The sequence below is a fragment of the Natrix helvetica genome, assembly GCF_964273705.1.
Source record: "Natrix helvetica genome assembly, chromosome: 1".
In the NCBI taxonomy this organism is placed as follows: domain Eukaryota; kingdom Metazoa; phylum Chordata; class Lepidosauria; order Squamata; family Natricidae; genus Natrix; species Natrix helvetica.
Genome location: NC_138548.1, coordinates 122,798,087 through 122,817,475, shown reverse-complemented (window position 1 = coordinate 122,817,475; position 19,389 = coordinate 122,798,087). Strand labels below are relative to the sequence as shown.

Here is a 19,389-nt window from a genome sequence, read left to right as displayed (position 1 = left end):
TCACTACACTTGGGGAGGGAGAGCACCAGTGAGGTTAAGCAGAGTCATCCACGGTGAGGCAGCAACTAGCTCAGCTTTTTCCTTTTACTTTTTTTTTCATGATGAGAGTGGTGAGGCTGTGCCTCACTTGCCTCACCTGACTGCACGTCACTGTTCTGTAATTCAACACCATTGGGAACAGGACAGAAGTTGTACCTTCCATGAGTTGCAGGAGAGTTACTGTATTGAAAGATCTCTTTTCCACAGGTGGGTGTTCCTGCACGAGAAGGCCTACCAGATAAGGGACACCTCCATTGAATCCTCTGTCGTGACAAAAGTGAAGGGGTTTGGCAACTACAGCAACCGCATTATGGATACAGCAGATTACGTCACACCTCCACAGGTAATGCTGTCCAAGAGGGGAAGGGATAGCAGAGAGATTCACAAGATTATGTTTGCTGCAATAAATAAATAAATGAGCAAGGCTACTCTTGGAGAATGTGCACCGGCCCCTTCCAACAGCAGCCTTCAATATCTCCTCAGCTAAGCCCTGTAACTTTAGTATAGGCCGCAGGCAGCCTTCGCCACATTTGGGGGTCCATATAACTCCCCCAGGATCATGCCACCAAATATCAGCTGCAGAATGATTTTCCTGTGGGAAACAAAGGGAAATCAGCATGCGAAGCCTCTGATCAGCTTAACACATCTATAAAAGTAAAATCCCACCTCCCACACAAACGCACACATGCTGCCAAAATGGGAGAAAACCAAGTGAAAATTCTTCCCTGCCCCGTCTGTTAATTTTATTACATTACTTCATTATTTCCATGGCTATTAAAAACAATAATATAAGTGCCTCCTTGATGCAGGAATGCAATCTGCCCTTGAAAAATAGGTCAAAAAGCACAGCAATTTCAGTGAAATAGAACGATAGATATAACCTGTGTGTGTATCCACCCCATTCACAACACAACGAGGCAATAAAAAAAAAACCAATATTAGCAAGAATTAAAACTTGGAAACCACAATTTCCCATGTCTGAGTTCATACATTGAGTTAAACCCAAATTAAACAAACTACATTATAGCTTGGTGTGATGTCTAAGCATCATAAGATTGTTTGCTCAGTGATAGATTAGACAGATTGACATCCTTCAAAACCAGTTGTTTCAAATACGTCTAAAAGCACGTAATAAAACACATCGCATTCCCAAATAACTCCACCACTAAGGCATAGTTCATTAAGTGACTACTGATAACCCAGGATCTGGTTCTCCTGCTTCACTCAGTTGGGCAACTCCTATTTTTTCTTTGCCCAGTTTGGGACGGGGTGTGTCTGTGTGTGTGTGTGTGTGTAAAGTTTTCTGGGATAGGAAATTCCATAACCAACTGCTAATAACAGTAGCCAGCGGTTTCATACGTTGTCAAATAAGCCACGAAAAAAGGCAGAAGAAAGGAGAGGTGAGCTTAACAGCAGATGGTGTAAAAATGAATGGGGCCCTCATTTGGGCCAAGGGCAATCAGCTAACCAAACTGGCTTCAGTCTGGTGTGCAATGCACCACAAGCGGTGCCTCATTAATAGCTTGAGTTTTTTTTTGCAGCGTATACAGCAGCCAATCGAAGAAACCCAACACAGTAATGGTGTCCACTGCTTTCTATCACTTTAATGCCTTTTAAAAAATCTCTGTCATATTCTAGAACGATGCAATTGCAGGGGTAGCAGGTTCCATCATAAAGCATGATGACATCAAAATGATAATACCCTCATTCCACAAATCTCACACGTACTTATTAATATCATGACATCTAATCCGGGTGTTTCATTCCTGGCATTAGCAAGAGGATAATATTGCAAACGTGTGGCTTTTCATTTGTTTCTCTCCCTCTACAAGTACCCATATTTACAGCAGGAGCATTATGTGAGCATTTCAAGGGAGGGAATCTATGCTGCTTGATAACTAGCGCAATGTTTTGCTTATACAGGTAGTCCGTGACTTATCACAGGCCATTCAGTGAGCGTTTGAATTCTCAGCGGCACTGAAAAAGTGGCTTAGGACCATTTTTCACACTTACAACCATTGCAGCATCCCTGTGATCACCCAATCAAAATTCAGATGTTTGACGGCTGGTTCATATTTATGACGGTTTCAGTGTCCCAGGGTCATGTCATTTGCCTTTTGCAAAATTCTTACAAGCAGAGTCAATGGGGAAACCCGCTTCACTTAACAACCATGTTACTAACTTAACAACTGCAGCAATTAACTAAACAACTGTGGCAAGATAAGTCACAAAATGAAGAGACACTCACTTAACAAATGTTTCACTTAGCAACAGAAATTTTGGGCTCAATTGTGGTCATAAGTCAAGGACTACCTGTACTACCATCACAACAAAGAACCAATAACGCAGGCTCCTTAGGTTGCACCTATCGGCCACCAAAATAAGGGGAAATGCAATATAATGCCAATTATATTGGCCAGCTGGCCAGCTGATTTTTGGCCTTCCGGGTGGTGGTGGGAGGCTGTTTTCGCCCTTCCCGGGCTTCAGGAAAGCCTCCGGGGCCTTGTGGATGATGAAAAATGGGCCCAATGGGCCTATCTGAAGTTCCGGTAGGCCCGTTGGGCCGATTTTTTGCCATCCGCAGACTCCGGAGGCTTTCCTGAAGCCCGGGAAGGGTGAAATACGACCCAACAGGCCTACTGGAATTCCGGAGGCTTCAGTGAGGCCTGTGCGCATGCGCAAGGAGGGAGTAGGGGGGGTTGTGTGTGCATGCGCCGGGGGGGGAGGGCATTGCATTATGGGTGTGGGCATGCACACATGCCCTTTTGGCACCTGAGCAGAAAAACGTTCGCCATCATTGTACTAGAGAATAAATACTCTAATAAGGAATGTGGAATGCCAATTTACTAACGAAGTTCTTCTAGTGAACTGACTCATAATGGTATCTCTCTAGGCTCGGTTTAGCTGTTGGGACTTCTAAACCATGTTTTATGGCTTAGCATGCTGTTGCAACCTAATTACAATTTATTAAATTAGCCATAGGTAAACAAACAATTTTGTACAATGCACAAAACTAGTCCCTGTTCAAAAGAAAAGGGATGGGTGAGTGGGTTGGGGAAGAGAACAAGAATAGAGAATGCCTAACAAATTTTTCATGCTGCATGGGGTTGCAAATCCCACTTGTTTTTCTAAAAGTTAGAGAACATGTCTTCATTTATTCATTTTGATTGCTGAAAACTGCAAAAGGGGAACATGCTCACAAAGAGCCCTGACAGTCTTGCTTAACTACAAAGAGGGAAAGATATATTCAAAAATCGTGGCATAATTAGAACGACTGCTAACTGAAAACAAGAACAAACTGTCAACTCATTATTTTTCCAGCCCAATCCTGAATCACATCTATAGTAATGAATGGGGCTGGTTCCACATAACCACCGTCTTCATCCTTTTCCCATGGGAAAAATTTGTAGAGGAGAGGGGTATGTCCAAAGAATCAAGGTGTCTTGCATTTCTTGTGCATAAAAATAAACAGGGTCTCAATTGTGTGATTGTAGTCACCACCTGGCGTTTTTTTTCACCCTACCCTTCCCCTCTGCACTGGATTCCCAACTGCTAGTAGAATTGTTGCTTCCCTGCTTTGAGCTTGGCCTGATCTCCTCTTTGAGCTAGTCAATCCTCCCACAAATTGACCAATCCAGGAACACTGTCTAGTATCTAACTGCAACACAAACCCTTCCTTGTTCTTCTTTCAACACATTTGTTGCAGATTTGGGGGAAAGAGCTGATATTGTACGTTTTTTCTGAAATCACAGAAATTTGTGTTAATTCAGTTATTGTATGTGAAACCAATGCCAGATCTCTTATTAGGAAAGACACTGTTCCCTGAACAACATGGATGCATTTAGACAATAGAATAAGAAGAAAAATGGCAAATGAAGTAGCAGCTGAAGGTAAACTGCAGAACCAGCTGAATAATTTAAGAGACTGACAATAAAATAATTGCTGATTTTTGTTAAGTGCAAGTTCATAAAGGACCCAATGAACAATTCTGGATGTCTTCTTTCCTGAAAGATAATTCTCACTGCAGACCAATCACAATTTCCCAATTGCCTGGGAATAAATCCCATTTAATTCAGTAGGATAGGCATAAGATTAACTACCATAGTAATCAACTGCAAAGATTATCTGACAGCCAAAGGTTTCCTAAATAGTGGAATTAAAAAATGGATTCCTGTAATTAAGGCTAGGATCCATTGATAGCCATAATCCAGCATTCTGACTCCTAGCTATCCCGATGGCAGCTGTACTTCCATCTCCTCTTCTTGCTTTGGCCAGTTCATTGTCAGGAACTATAATAGGTCTCAGCTTCTGGAGCATATGAAATACGTGTTAGGAAATCCGAATCTTTGTGCACAGTTGTAGGTTGTGAAACATTTTGCAGGGGTGCAATAAAGACATGCAAAGCTGCCTGTTGCAATATGGAAATGACTCAAGCAAGGTTAGGAACGTGGTGTGTCCTGCTTACGCTTCAGTGTTGAAAAATATTGGGGGGATAATATGGATATTTGTGGAGATAAAATCAGAGGTGGTATTTGTTGTGTTCTACCAGGCCCGGCCAACAGATGGCGCTAGGAGAAACGCCTCTGATTGGCCCAGGCGCACCTGCTGGCCATTGGTTCCCCGTCTGACAGCTACCTATATAAATAGCTGTCAGACGAGTTCAGTGTTGCTTGTTCCTGTCAGTTGTTCTGTTCAAAATAAAGGGTTTCGTTTGAACTTCGCCTCCTCAGTTATTGCCGCCTCAGGCTTTAAAACTGGTGACGAGGACGGGCGAAACGGACCCTCACCAAGTGCCTCCCATGGCTGCTGCTACTATCTTTTCTCCTTTCCGCCCTGAGGCTGAGGCATGGGACGCGTTCCTTGAACGCTTTGAATGTTTTCTGATCGCCCATGACCTCACCAGCCTTTCGCTCGACAGGAAATGGGGCATTTTTTTGGAATTACTGTGGCCCTGAGATGTTCGCCACTGTGGTCTTTGCTAGAGAACATCGAGTAAAGGAGACCTCATATCTCTATTGATAATCCTGTTCACTGTTGAACTTTTTATTATTAAATACATTTTGCTCCCCCCCCCAAAAAAAAATTCTAATTCTAAATCTTAGTTATAAGGCTAGTGGTCTATTATGATCACCTCTAGATGAGCAGGCAGAAAGAACTAACCAGGAGATGACATGCCATCTCTGTGCTCTTACATTCAAGATATTTGACATCCTATTTTCCCCCCCTTCTGCCTACATCTTTTGGATCCGTCCACCTGGCAGGGGACATCAGTCTTTGTCATCATTACCAAACTCATTGTGACGGAGAACCAGGTGCAAGGCTTCTGCCCTGAGGTATGTTACTAAACCAAGAGGGTAGGAAGTGAGATTCAACTAGAGATTGGGGGCTAGGGGTGGTTGTAGCTGTCTTCTGCTTTGCGCAGACTTCGAGCTGTTTCCAAATAACAGGTAGAAGACTCAAAACTTTAGTGTTTTGTTTCATGCCGGCAAGGGATTGTTTATAGAAAGCTGCAGAGGCCCCTGACTTGATGAAGCTGCATTATAGCAAGCTGCCTTTTTAAACATAATAAGGTAGCAGTTTTTTGGCATTCCAGACGGAGGTCTCTAACAGCCATATACCTAAAGAAGTGAAAGTCTCACGTGGGAACATTTTGCATGCACTGGGTATGTTTCCCACTGAGCTAAAATTAAGCGGTGGACTTTTGACTTTCAAAACAGTGTGCTTCTCCCTTCTTGCTTCATAATATATACATTAATTGGGGTGGTGGGGAACCTGGAAGAGGACCAGTAATTTCTGCTTCCCATGCTTTCTTCCCTTCCCTTTGTCTTCCCCTTTTAGAATAATCTTCGTTACCAGTGTACCTCAGACAGTGAGTGCAAGAAGCCTGTCTCCATCACCGGAGGTGGTAAGCCAGATATCTCACACAGAGTAGGGGGGTGGGGAATGCTCATCATAGACAATCTGCCTGTCTGTTAATTGCCAGCCTGATTATGGAGGGGCTTATGGAGACTAAGAGACTTGTTTAACATGCGGGCGAAGACCACATGCCTGACTATTGCTAGAATGACACTGTTTCCTGATAGAAACCGGATGGTAGCAAAAGTGAATGCAAACATTGCAGGAGGATTGGTTGAAGTGTGCCTGGGGAAAGACTTGGCAGACTTCTGACTGAAAGAGGACAAGAGGTGACAGCAAAAGCTGGGAAGAGCAGTGCAGCTTTATGCCAGGCGAAGGGTATGCAGACCAGACTTTTGCACTTCAGCAAATTAGTAAGACATCTAAAAATGTGAGAAAGTTTATTGTGTATTTATTCATTTAGAGAAAGCACAATAGGCTTGAATTATGGAATTGTTTTGCATGAATGTACAGATGGAGGTTGGCTGCTAAGTGTGATAAGCACAGTATTTTATGGAAAAAAGTATGCATGACAATAAATGCTCAGCAAATGGTACATTACAAAGTCAGGGGCATGACAATGATGTATTTATGAGTAAACGTGCAAGGAATCTTTGTGGTGATAGTAGAAGTAAGTTGTTAGTAACAATTATGCATGTACTGCACTTTTGTATGCAATTCAAAAGTACCATGTCATGGTCTGAGGACCCAAATGATTGGCAGTGAATGTTAGGTGGCCTGTATAATGCAATGAGAAGGATGCATATCAAAATTAATGTACTGTGTTGAAGAGCAAGGATGTTATGTTTGACAGGGAAAAAATATTTTTTTAAAAAAATATTTATCTACAGAGGTAATAATAATAATAATAATAATAATAATAATAATAATAATAATAATAATAATAACAACAACAACAACAACAACAACAACAACAACAACAATAATAATAATAATAATAATAATTAATGCTTCTAGACCGCCCCCTCTCCCGAAAGGGACTCGGGGCGGTGTACAGTTCATACAAAATATAACAAGATACAATAAAATTAAATATGTACAGTTAACAGTTGACATGGAGGAGGTTAAAATGCCGTTAAAAGAACTGTACAAAGCAGATATAAAATAAATTCAAACCCCTAAAAACAAATACAGTAAATTAAAAAACCCCTAAAATAACCAGATATAATACATTTGCCAGGAGGGACAGTTGAATTATGCCAGGCCTGCTAATCGGAACAGGTGGGTCTTCAGTTTTTGCCGGAAGGAGCGGAGGTCAGTAGTGGTTCTAATGTCGGGGGGGAGGTCATTCCAGAGGGTTGGGCCCATCACAGAGAAGGCCCTACTCCTCGGTGTCGCCTGCTGGCATTGCCTAGTGGACGGCACCAGGAGAAGTCCCTCCCTGTGTGAGCGTATTGGCCGCAGGGATGTATGTGGGAGGATGCGATCCCGCAAGTAACTAGGTCCCGTGCCATGGAGCGCTTTAAAGATGGTAATCAGCACCTTGAAACGCACCCGGAAAACCACAGGTAGCCAGTGCAGCTCACACAGGAGAGGTGTTATGTGGGAGTACCTCGTACTCCCCATCACAGCCCGCGCGGCTGCATTCTGAACTAACTGCAGTCTCCGGGCGCGTCCCAAGGGCAGCCCCATGTAGAGAGCGTTGCAGTAATCCAGGCGGGACGTCACCAGCGCATGAGTGACCGTGCGTAGGGCATCCCGGTCCAGTAGGGGGCGCAATTGGCGCACCAGGCGAACCTGGTGGAACGCCCCCCTCGCCACGGCTGCCACATGATCATCCATTGACAGCCGGGCATCAAGGAGGACGCCCAAATTGCGCGCCCGTTCCACAGGGGGCAATTGTTCGCCCCCTATGGCCAGCGATGGGATCAGCTGGCTGAACCGAGGTGCCGGTAGCCACAGCCACTCAGTCTTGGAGGGGTTGAGTTTAAGTCTGTTGTCCCCCATCCAGACCCCGACGGCCTCCAAACACCGGGACATCACTTCGACAGCCTCGTTGGGGTGGTTTGGAGTTGAAATATACAGCTGAGTATCATCAGCGTAGAGGTGATACTCAACCCCAAAACCACGGATGATCTCACCCAGCGGCTTCACATATGTGTTGAACAGGAGAGGCGAGAGGACCGACCCACAAGTGAGTGGCCTCGGGGTCGACCTCTGTCCCCCTGTCAACACACATTGCCTCTGGTCGGAGAGGTAGGAGCCGAACCACCGCAAAACGGTACCTCCGACTCCCATCCCCTCCAACCGGCGCAATAGGATACCATGGTCGATGGTATCAAAAGCCGCCGAGAGGTCTAATAGGACCAGGATAGAGGAACAACCTCTATCTCTGGCCCTCCAGAGATCATCAACCAACGCGACCACATCATGCAATCACTGATGTACAAATTTTGTTTTAAATTAAGTTTAAATAAATTTAGTTTAATAAACACCATGATGATATACTCCAGGCAATGTTCTGTCTTAACAGTGGATAAAAATCTGTACACATGATGACCGAACTGGATATTGCATCCTTCACGGTCAAAAAATACAGAGGCAGCAATTAGACTACAGGAAAAATTGAATGGTTATTCATATATAAAGAGCAAAAAGACTTTAGCAAATAGATAAATTTGTGTTCCTCAGCAGAATGTTTACTAAAGAGGTTGAAATGAGTGGAGAAAATTTAAGAAATTCAAATAGCAGTAGATGGCATGTAGTCTGTTAGCAAGAAACAAATATTCGTTGAAAGAATAAATATAGCTATGTATAAGATTGTTGTGTGGAAGCATGAAGCAGAAATATAAAAGTAAGTTGAATCTAGTAGGAATATGGTACTTACATATAGTCACCCTACGGTAGATCAAGAAGAAATAGAGTCAAGAATGAATGGGTGCCGAATAAATATGGATCAAGTATAAAATTTAGTGGCCAGTATGAAAAATGAAGTACTTTGTGGTAGTCTGATCCTGTCGAGAGAATAAATGAGTATTGAATCACAAAAGATATAACAGTGAATGGGTAGAGAGGGAGAAGAAAATTGTAAAAATTGTACTTGGCTGGAACTAATGAAATTCTCAAAGTGAGAGAGTGGTAAAAAGTTGAAAGAACAACAAGTAACATACGGACATGGAATAAGCAATGATAGTTTCCAAGGATACAAAACTATATAGAAATACAGTGAATGATTATATGTGAATGTAAATCAAATTAATTATATTGCTTTTTCTTTTTTATTATTACGGGTCTTTAATTTACTTGGCTTCCTATTTCTTATAACTTTTCTCTGCTTTATATAATATTGATGAGTAGATCCTATTGGCATTGTATTAAGAGACTAAAAACAACAGAGCTCTAAGATTGTTGCATTGGTACAGAAAGAACACTGAAATAGCATCAAGATCATGTCAATTTGATATTTTTTCAGCCAGCAAAAGAAAATGATGACCATTAGGGGTATCCAGGGACTTTAAGAGGGTGTGTGGCCCGTCTTTACCCTCTGATCCCTAGGGGCTGCAGACTATATTCTCTCTATGCATCCAGAAGGCACCTGATCCACAAAAGGCTACTGTACAGAATCCCCTTCCAATCCAATTCTATTTCAGCTTCAAATTGTCTTCTCCATTGTCTTCCTCTCTGGCACAATTTATTTTCCAAAACTTGGGTGATGCTATCATTATATTGGTGAAAGATAAATCTGCTAGAAATGTAAATTAAATTGTGCAGGAAAAATATGGCTTCTAGGTACCACTATTGATGAGTATATAGATATATGAGAACTATGGTGGTGCAGTGGTTAGAATGCAGTATTGCAGGCTAATTCTGCTGACTGCCGGCAGTTCGATCCCTACTGGTTCAAGGTTGACTCAGTCTTCCATCCTTCCAAGGTCAGTAAAATGAAACTCAGATTGTTGGGGGCAATAGGCTGACTCGGTAAGCCATAAAGCACTATGAAGTAGTATGTAAGCCTTAAATGCTATTGCTATTGCTATATTATTGCCCTTTTGCTGGGGTGCATTGTCTAGGGGAAAGATGGCATAGAAATTATAAGTTTTTTTGCTTCTACTGATGAGGCAGACAGAAGCAGAATTGCCCCCAGATAACCTGTCAAAATGAATCCCAAGAGTTGGGCTGAATTGGGATTCTAGTGATTGAAATGATGGGGTTTTTCTTCTTCTGCAGGAATATTAACAGGCCGATGTGTCAATTTCAATGCTACTTTTCGGACCTGTCAGATCCAGGGCTGGTGCCCATCAGAAATGGACAATGTGGATGTGTAAGCACTTACCTATAGCAGTCTTATGTCATTTCACAGGAAGGGAACATAGGCCATACTGTAGTTGGGAACATAATTCCAGAATGTAAAATTAGTTGACTGGAAATCTAGAGTTCCTTTTGGGAGGGTTGATTTATAGGTTTTGTTAGCTTATTTTTTTTTTAAATGGGACTTGGGTGGTAATGGCCTATGCACATGGAAAGCTATGGATGGGACATTAGCATTGTTATCTATTACTAAGGGAATGTTCTTGGTATGTGACTGGACAAATTGTGCAATAGCTAGTTGTAATAATTATATAGAGTTAACCATGTGTCAATACTTTTTGGGCAAAAATGATGGTTTTGCTTAATTTTTTTTTTTTTAAGATTCAAGTATTTGTGTTGAATTTTATGTAGGCCATCACACAGACTACAGATCCTCATTCAATACACCAGGTTCTTTTCTGAAGAAAACTAAAGGTTTGAAATTTGGAACAGGAATCAAGTTCAGTATTGCCAAAGATCCTCCCTCCTATTCTGTTGTTGGATTTGTATGCCTGTCTACTGTCCCTCTTACTTGTCAGTAAAAACCATGGACCTCTACAATGACATCTCTGTCATTGATTGATGCTAAGTTAGCATCACAAATGATGATGCTAAGTTAGAAGAAGACAGGACAATATAAGTTCAGAAAGTGAGGAAGTTCAAAGATCTGAAATGAGAGCCTTGGTAAAGAGGAGGGGAATTCCCTCTCCAAAAGGAGTATTAACTCTTTGCTTTCAATCTACATATTTTACCAAAAAGAACAATTAAGATTTTCCTGTTTATGGTTCTCTAGTTTGATACAGATTTCCAGAGGTTGGCAAATGATTCTTTAATTGTTTTTCTTCCTTTCTTTAATTCACTCCTGATTTCAATTTGATTTCAGTGGGTATTTTTCTTTCTGCAGACCTGTAATGCTAGAAGCTGAAAACTTCACTCTCTTCATTAAGAATAGTATTCGCTTTCCACTGTTTGATTTTGAAAAGTGAGTAAGGTAACATCAACCCAGGCCAAGGTTGCACCTTGGAATTTACTTCTCAATACATATTAGGTGGACTTGAATTGAGAATTACTTCCCTAATGCAGAGATTTTGCCTGATCAATACCACCTGATCTTGTGAATTTCAGGAGGTCCCTTGGAAAAGCAACATGGACAGAGACTGACTTCCACAAGTCCCTCGAACCATAAAATCAGTCAATAGCATGCACCAAAATACCTAATCAGTTGTTGGATAATGGGCATGGGTGTATATGTTTATGTGTCTTTGTGTAAAGAGACAGAAAGCAACCACAAATTCACTCTGATGTAGAATCCTAATTGTTTACACCAGTCTTTCTTGACCTGCTTCTCCCCCAAATGAGGTGACCTACTCTTCCAATACTTCTCACCAACATGTTACTTATGAGTGAACCAGAAAACAAGTTTATGTATTCTGCTAGCAAATATCAGACAGCTGCTGGCACTTTTTAATAGTTGTAACTCTTAACTTTTGCATTATCTCTAATTGAGTCTAGATAAGGAGGTGGCCTTGAAAATACCATAACTTAAAATGCATTGTGCCAAGTTCAGAATTGTCATTCTTGACCCTACCCTCTGACAACAACCACCTCTTTGGAGATGGATGGTTTGCTCTTGGGATAGTTTTCTTTGCTTCCTTCACAGGGGAAACCTGCTACCCAACATCACAGCAGAAGATATCCAGAAATGCCACTTCCATCCTTTAAAGCAACCCTTCTGTCCAATCCTGCGCCTTGGGGACATTGTAAAATTTGCAGGGCAAAACTTTACATCGCTGGCAAGGACGGTGAGAATGCCAGTTGCACGGTGATCATACTGGACAAGCAAGCAACATTTGGGTTTTATTTATTTGCCTGGAAATTTGTTTTCAAATCCCCTGTTAGCTATAGAGATTGCTTGGGGTTCTTGAAAAGTCATTGTCAGGCTGAAATGACAGGATGGCTGAAATTCTAAAATACTAGTCTTTAATCTCTATGGTAATTCAGTAGTATAAATGCAATTATCAATGATATAAATAGTGAAATAGGAGAGCCATCGACCAAAATGAGACCAAGAGAATAGCATTACAATTAGAGATGGCAGACAAAACAGGATTGTATGGGAAGCCATAGATAATTTTTTAATATACAGAAGTGTATGTTGCCTTAATTGGTGTGAAATAATTACCCCTCATTCTTAACCAGTTATTAGAAGAAGCATAACCCCACATCTTAGAGGTAAGCAGAGGAAATGTACCTTTTTCTATCTGCCAGTGACCTGGATTGTTTGATCAAATGGTCAGTGGATTAGAAAGTGATTAATGAGTAAATTGTACCTTTTCGAAGCAGCTCTGATTTCTTTCTTTGGCTTAATTGCTAGGATCTCCTGAGATTTCTCCTAAAGCTGTGCTTTTCTACGCAGGGTGGGATAATAGGGATCAAGATTGGATGGGTGTGTGATCTGGATCATTCTTGGGAGCACTGCATTCCCAGTTATTCTTTCAGCCGGCTTGACAGCGTCTCCGAAAAGAGCAAAGTTTCTAGCGGCTACAATTTCAGGCAAGTCCCGTAGAGAAGCAATAGACAGAAATCCCCCCTTTCCAGTAATGATGAACTAAGATTTCTCTCTGCCGTTGAAGTAGCTTTTGATTTACAAATATACTAGCCTTTGGATCCTATCTACCAAGATGTTTTTCTTCTGTGTAGACACCCCAGAGACATTTCTTACAAGGAGGCCATTTTTCATCATAGGCAAAGCATAAAATAAGCTGCACAACATAAAAAGCCCGAGTCTTCTATCCAGAAACAGGGAATGTATGGGAGAGTGGCTTGTTCAGGCCTGGACCGTTTGCTTTTCCCATTCAGTCTTGGGACATATCCAGTGTGTGTGGGGGGGGGGAACACCCTTGTAGGGAAATTTTTCCAGCCTGAAGGTCCGAAGGGTCTCTGATAAGCAGAATGTTCCTGGGCTTGTGGACTAATGGGTTGATTTAGTGTACTTTGGGCCCGAGAGCTTTTCATTAATTCCTTTCTGATATACTGGTGGTTTTCTTGCAGTACTCTAAGATATTCAGGTATCCAGTTCAGCCCAGGGGTGGGCTTCAAAAGTTTTAGCAAGGGGTTCTCTGCCCAGTTGCTAGGTGGGTGTGGCCTAGTCGGCCTCCTGCACCATGGTAGAGGGGTGTTTTGGCCCTTCCTGGGCTCCAGAGGCTTTCCTTGAGCCTCTGGGAGGGTGAAAACAGCTTCCCCAGGCTCCGGAGGCCCTCTGGGGGCCAAAAACAGGTCTGTTTCTGATCTTCCTGAACTTGCGGTAGCCTGTTTTTCGCCCTCCCCAAGCCTCAGCATGCGCCCTGCACTTACCTGCATTCCAAAACGGGCTGCGTGACGCTCCTGGAAGGGGAGGGGCATGATGGGTGGGGCCAGCCAGGAGTGGGATTTGGGGGTTCTCCAAACTGCACAGAATCTTAGCTAGAGGTTCTCCCAAATCCCTGCGAACCCGCAGCAGCCCATCCCTGTGTCAGCCCAATTGTCACCGAGCTAACATGACAGAAAGCTCCATCTTTCCTCCCCGATGATTATGCCAAAACTAGATACGTGTACCTTCCCAAACCATAGTCACTTGTAAAATTTCTTCATTGCCATTCTGTTGCATGGCAAATTTGCCCATGTTTGTTCTCAGAGTACCTAGGCCAGGTCTTTGTGTATATTTATGTTTGTACGTACTGTACATATGTGCACACACGCCCTTTTCCTTGTCCGCAGATATGCTAAATATTACAAGCAAGAGAATGGCACCGAATTCCGCACCCTGATGAAGGCATACGGCATTCGCTTTGATGTTCTAGTATATGGAAATGTAAGTGAGGCAGGTCAAACCTGCACATCTTGGAGCACAGGGCTGCTGAAATCTAGTGGGGGCGAAATTCAAACATAAAAGAGAGGGAATTAGGAAATATCTGGAGGAGGAAGAAGTCCTGGTTCTTTGGTTTTTGGAAAGGTGTTTGTTCTTGAGTGTCCTAGACTACAAAGCGTTAGAACCATGTATGCGAAATGTAGAGCCGCCCTCACTGGGCCTGCCTCCTTCATCACCCATGACACATTAGTTGGTTCTGACCAACTCCTCCTCCTCTTGGATGAGAAGGGAAATGCTTTCAAGAAAGTCCAGTTGCCTTTTAAACAGCACCTTTGTGACAACCATGACCTGGATGATTGAGAATCTCCATAGACATTCTCCCATCAAAGGTTTCCCACAAAGCACGATGTTCGCTTTTAAGCCATGGAATATGGCAGAGCTTATTGTCATAGGTGCTATTTCTATTGTAAAGGTAAAGGTAAACGTTCCCTTTGCACATATGTGCTAGTCGTTCCCAACATTAGGGGGCAGTGGTCATCTCCGTTTCAAAGCCGAAAAGCTAGCGCTGTCTGAAGGCGTCTCTGTGGTCATGTGTCCGGGAAGTCTAAACGCTGAAGGCTCACAGAACACTGTTACCTTCCCACCAAATGTGCTCCCTATTTTTCTACTTGCATTTTTTATGTGCTTTCAAACTGCTAGGTTGGCAGAAGCTGGGACAAATAACGGGAGCTCACCCCATTATGCGGCACTAGGGATTCAAACCACTGAACTGCCGACCTTTCTGATCGACAAGTTCAGCTTTTTAGCCACTAAGCCACCGCATCCCTTATTTTCATTGTAAGTTGGAAATAAGTAACTTCATCCTCTCTACTTCTAACAGATAGAGTGAGCATCTCCTTCTGCAAGAGCCTTCTGCTTCATCAAACCAAGCGAGGCACCTTAGCAAGGCAAAATATCTCAATGAGATAAATTAATTTAATATCCATAAGTTTCATCATTAAGAATTTTGCCTGGGCAATCCAAGTTCTAGGCTGATATTCTCCACTACAGAATTCACCTTCAAGTGGGCATGCACAGCCAGGGATCTCATCTACAATCTCCCCTGATCATGGGTGGCCTGATTCCTCATCAGAGGAAGACTTGAAGAATTTGATTTACACAAAAGGTGTACAGTTTAAGTCTAGACCTAAAGTCCTATAGAAATTAATATGCCATAACTTCTCATTTCCAGTTCCACGGATTTCATTAGAAATCAGTGCTGCTGAATTACGGTGAATCCAAACTTACTTTCTGAAAACAGTCACCTATGTTGCCATAACTCTGTTCCAAGGAAAGAATCATGATTTCATCCTTGGAGAAAGGCCTCCGTTGCAATCGTGGTAAACAGTTTCGTGTCAAAAACCAGCCATCAAGGCTAATACCCCAAATCAATGTCTTGAGAAAGAAAAATTATCTGAGGGTTTCTGGAGCAAAGGGAAAAGAAGAAAAAAACGGATTTTTTTTTTTTTGCAGATAGTCAGACACTGGACTTGTTTGTATTTTGAAATATAACAGCACCTTACAAGCATGAGGACCATGTCACCTGCATGTGGGGGTTATCATCTTGCAGTGGGATTCACTGACAATCTTTGTAAGAAGATAGGCTTTCCAGTCTCCCAATCGGATTAATTGCAGGTTCAGAAGGAAATGGACCCTCACAGCACAAAACGATTCTGCTATTTACCAAGGACAGATTATTGAGGAGTAATAGGAAATGAGTGCCATTTCCTGGCAATCCGGAAATACAGGTCATCAGGGCCAGATTTAGATGAAAAGAGGCCCTAGGCTATTCCACTTATGGGGGCCTTTCACCTCCCATTTTTAAGTTTGTAAATTACACGAGAGATAATAAAATACATCATTACTGTGATATATATCAATATATTAAATGAAACATGTTGTAATTGGTACTAACCTTTATAAAAAATGTGGCACGGATAATAAATAAAAATAAAAGGCCCCTCTTGATCTTGAGGCCTTAGGCTGAAGCCTAGTTAGCCTATAGGAAAATCCAGCCCTGCAGGTCGTCCTCAGCTTAGGAGGGCTGACTTTCCATTGCTAAGCAAGGTGATTGCTAAATGAGTGGTGCCCGATTTTATGACCTTTCCTGTCATGATTATTAAGCACATCCCATGGTTGTTAAGCAAATCCATCTTAGCCCATTGACTTTGCTTATCAGAAGCTATCTGGTAAGGTTGCAATGGCAGCCCTGTGACCTTGGCATGGTAAATATACGCCGGTTGCCAAGTACCCAAATTTTCAGCATGTTAATGTGGGGATGCTGTGACAATGGTAACCGTAAGGATCAGTCGTAAATAACTTTTTCCAGTCCTTTTGTAATTGGCATGACTAAATAAATGGTTGTAAGTCAAGGACTATCTATAATGTTTAGATCAGTAAGTGAGGGATTGTGGCTGATTCATGAGAGGATATAAAAGGAAGCAACATATGCAGTCCTCAATTTACGACCGCAATTGAGCCCAAAATTACCATTGTTAAGCAAGGCGTTTGCTAAGTGAGCTTCTCCCCATTTTACAACCCTTTTTGCCACAGTTGTTAAGCGAGTCACCACCATTGTTAAGGGCATCATGCGGCCATTAAGCAAATCTGCCTTCCCTCCTTTGACTTCGCTTGTTGGAAGCTGGCTGGGAAGGTTGCAGATGGTGATCCCTGGGACAGCGCAACTTTCATGCCCATTGCCAAGCACCCAAATTTTGATCATGTGACCCTGGGGAGGTTGCAATGGTCGTTAAGGGTGAAAAACTGGTCCTAAGTCACTTTTTTTCAGTGCTGTTAGAACTTTGAGCAGTCACTAAAGAAATAGTTGCAAGCTGAGGACTACCTGTATTTCTATGACTGGACAGAAAAGCCATTTCACAAAAGACAGAACAAGAGGCAGTATTCGGCCACAGCTGCTTATCAACTCCCTTATCCCCTGCACTCCCATCCCCAATTCACTTAAGTGAGCCTGTTTCTATTTGCTTACTCTGCCTTTTCTTCCCTCAGGCTGGAAAATTTAATATCATACCAACACTAATCAACTGTGTGGCTGCTTTCACGTCTGTCGGGGTGGTAAGTGTTTTGGTCTAACTCAGCTTTTTCTCTCCATTGTTTATTCCATAAGTTCGGCTCAGAAAATCCCACTGTTAAACTGAGTCTGATTTTTAAAGCTAAGCATGCATCTCCAAGAAGGTTTTCTTAAACCTTGAGAAAACACAACTTTTGGGGCCATGTTTAGGCATTTGCTACTTGGCATGACTTTACGTATAAAGAATGTACTAAATGCAACAGAGTCATTTGAAAGGAAAAGTAGACATGGCACTTTTCTACAGAAAATTCAGGCATCCAAATGTAAGACTTGTCTCTACAGCCTTCCATCCTTCCGAGGTGGGTAAAATGAGGACCCAGATTGTTGGGGGCAATATGTTGACTCTTTAAACCACTTAGAGAGGGCTGGAAACAGGGGTGGGTTCCTGCCAGTTCTAAACTCTTCTATAGAAGAGGTTCCACAAATCTACAGTGCCGTTTAGAACCGGCTTCCAGCTCCTCCCCCCCCCCCCCCCCCGTCTGCACATCATCAAGATGAAGAGCGAGAGGAGGAATTCTGGGAGTTGAAGTCCACAAGTCTTAAACTGTCAAGTTTGAACACCCCTGGGGTTTTTTTCTAAAGGGTTAGGGGTGCAAAGGTCTTGTAACTTGACAGCTTTAAGACTTACGTGCTTCAAATGCCAGAGTTTCTGAGCCAACATTTTGGTTGCTAAGCAAGAGCGTTGTTAAGTGAGTTTCACCACATTTTACAAGTTGGCCATGCCCACCCAGTCACATGGCTGGCAAGCCACTCCCACCCAGTCACATGCCTGGCAAGCCACTCCCACAAAGCAGGCCACACCTACAGAAGAGGTTCTAAACAATTTTGAAACCCACCACTGGCTGGAAAGCACTGTGAAGCAGTATATAAGTCTAAGCGCTATTGTTATTTCTGAATTTTTAAGTCATTAGAACTAAAAATAATCAGAACTAACTTTCTGATTACGGGTAGTCCTCAACTTACAATAGTTTGCTTAGTGACCTTTTGAAGTTACAAAGGCACTGAAAAAAGTGATCTGTGACCAATTTTCACACTTAACATCATTGCAGCATCCCCATGGTCATGTAATTTACATTTGGATGCTTGGCAACTGACTCACGTTTATGAGAGCTGCAGTGTCCAAGGGTGGGGGTGGTCATGTGATCACCATTTGCAATCTTCTGACAAGCAAAGTCAATGGGAAAACCAGATTCACTTACTTTAACAACTACAGTGAATCACTTAACAAACATTTAAAGCCCTTCATGGCTTGGGACCAGGTTATCTAAGGGACTGTCTTTTGCCGGTCACATCTACCCAACCCACTAAAGTGGGGAGGCAAGGAATGCTGCCATCACCTAGGGAGATACACCCTGGTCGGACCCAGAAGGGCCTTTTCCGTGGTGGCTCCCTTTCTCTCTGGAACATCATTCTCCCAGAAATTAGAATGGCCCCCACTCTAGTACTCTTCTGGAAGGTGCTGAAGGCCTGGGGAACCCAGAGCGGGATGGAGCCCATTAAATGGCTTGTGTGATGGGTTGTCACTGGAATGGGGTGGGGGGGCTAATATATTACTTTATTATTTTCTTTTATTGGTTTTCTTTTTTTAATATGATGTTTTTAAATCCCTGTACGTCACCTTGAGTCACTATGTGCAAATAGGCGGCAATATAAATTTTATAATAAATACATAAATAAACAAAATAAAAATGTGGCAAGAAAAGTTGTAAAATGGGGCAAAACTCACTTAGCGACATAAATTTTGGGCTTGATTGTGGCTGTAAGTTGAGGACTACCTATATTTGCATCCATTGATACCTCGAAGTTAAACATGTGACATAATATATTAGATGTTAAGAAATACTGTTCCAGTGAGATGGGCAGCATTGAAGTTTAATAACTACATAGATAGATAAAAATTAATAGCAAATTATGCAACCAACTTTTAAAAATAGTTTACTACAGCTCTGGCATCTTTCTGGCATATATATATATATATGGTACGTCTTTTATCCTGATTGCACCATAAATTTTGTGTAGGGCATTAAAGAACATGCTTTGACAGAACCCTCAACCTAATTGGATTTCTTCCTAGGCAGAAAGTATTCTGACTTTTAGGAAATTTAACATTTTACAAAGTATAAAAATGTATAATATCAGCACGTACATCAGAGTTATACCTTCCAACATAGCA

General features: G+C 42.3%; 1 protein-coding gene and 1 long non-coding RNA gene across 2 annotated transcripts in view; both read left to right on the top strand.

Annotated features, from left to right (window-relative positions):
* The window catches only part of LOC309384881, a 435,034-nt gene that overhangs the window by 407,292 nt on the left and 8,353 nt on the right, over nucleotides 1-19,389 (top strand). The gene's annotated exons all lie outside the window — the stretch shown is intronic.
* The window catches only part of P2RX3 (purinergic receptor P2X 3), a gene marked incomplete at its 5' end in the record, with an annotated part of 43,385 nt that overhangs the window by 18,951 nt on the left and 5,045 nt on the right, over nucleotides 1-19,389 (top strand). The window contains 9 exons of the mRNA XM_081938701.1: nucleotides 247-382; nucleotides 5,301-5,372; nucleotides 5,878-5,944; nucleotides 10,123-10,216; nucleotides 11,147-11,224; nucleotides 11,903-12,044; nucleotides 12,659-12,804; nucleotides 13,999-14,092; nucleotides 17,135-17,200. Of these exons, the coding sequence (XP_081794827.1) occupies nucleotides 247-382; nucleotides 5,301-5,372; nucleotides 5,878-5,944; nucleotides 10,123-10,216; nucleotides 11,147-11,224; nucleotides 11,903-12,044; nucleotides 12,659-12,804; nucleotides 13,999-14,092; nucleotides 17,135-17,200 (895 nt within the window). The remainder of the gene's footprint in view (nucleotides 1-246; nucleotides 383-5,300; nucleotides 5,373-5,877; nucleotides 5,945-10,122; nucleotides 10,217-11,146; nucleotides 11,225-11,902; nucleotides 12,045-12,658; nucleotides 12,805-13,998; nucleotides 14,093-17,134; nucleotides 17,201-19,389) is intronic.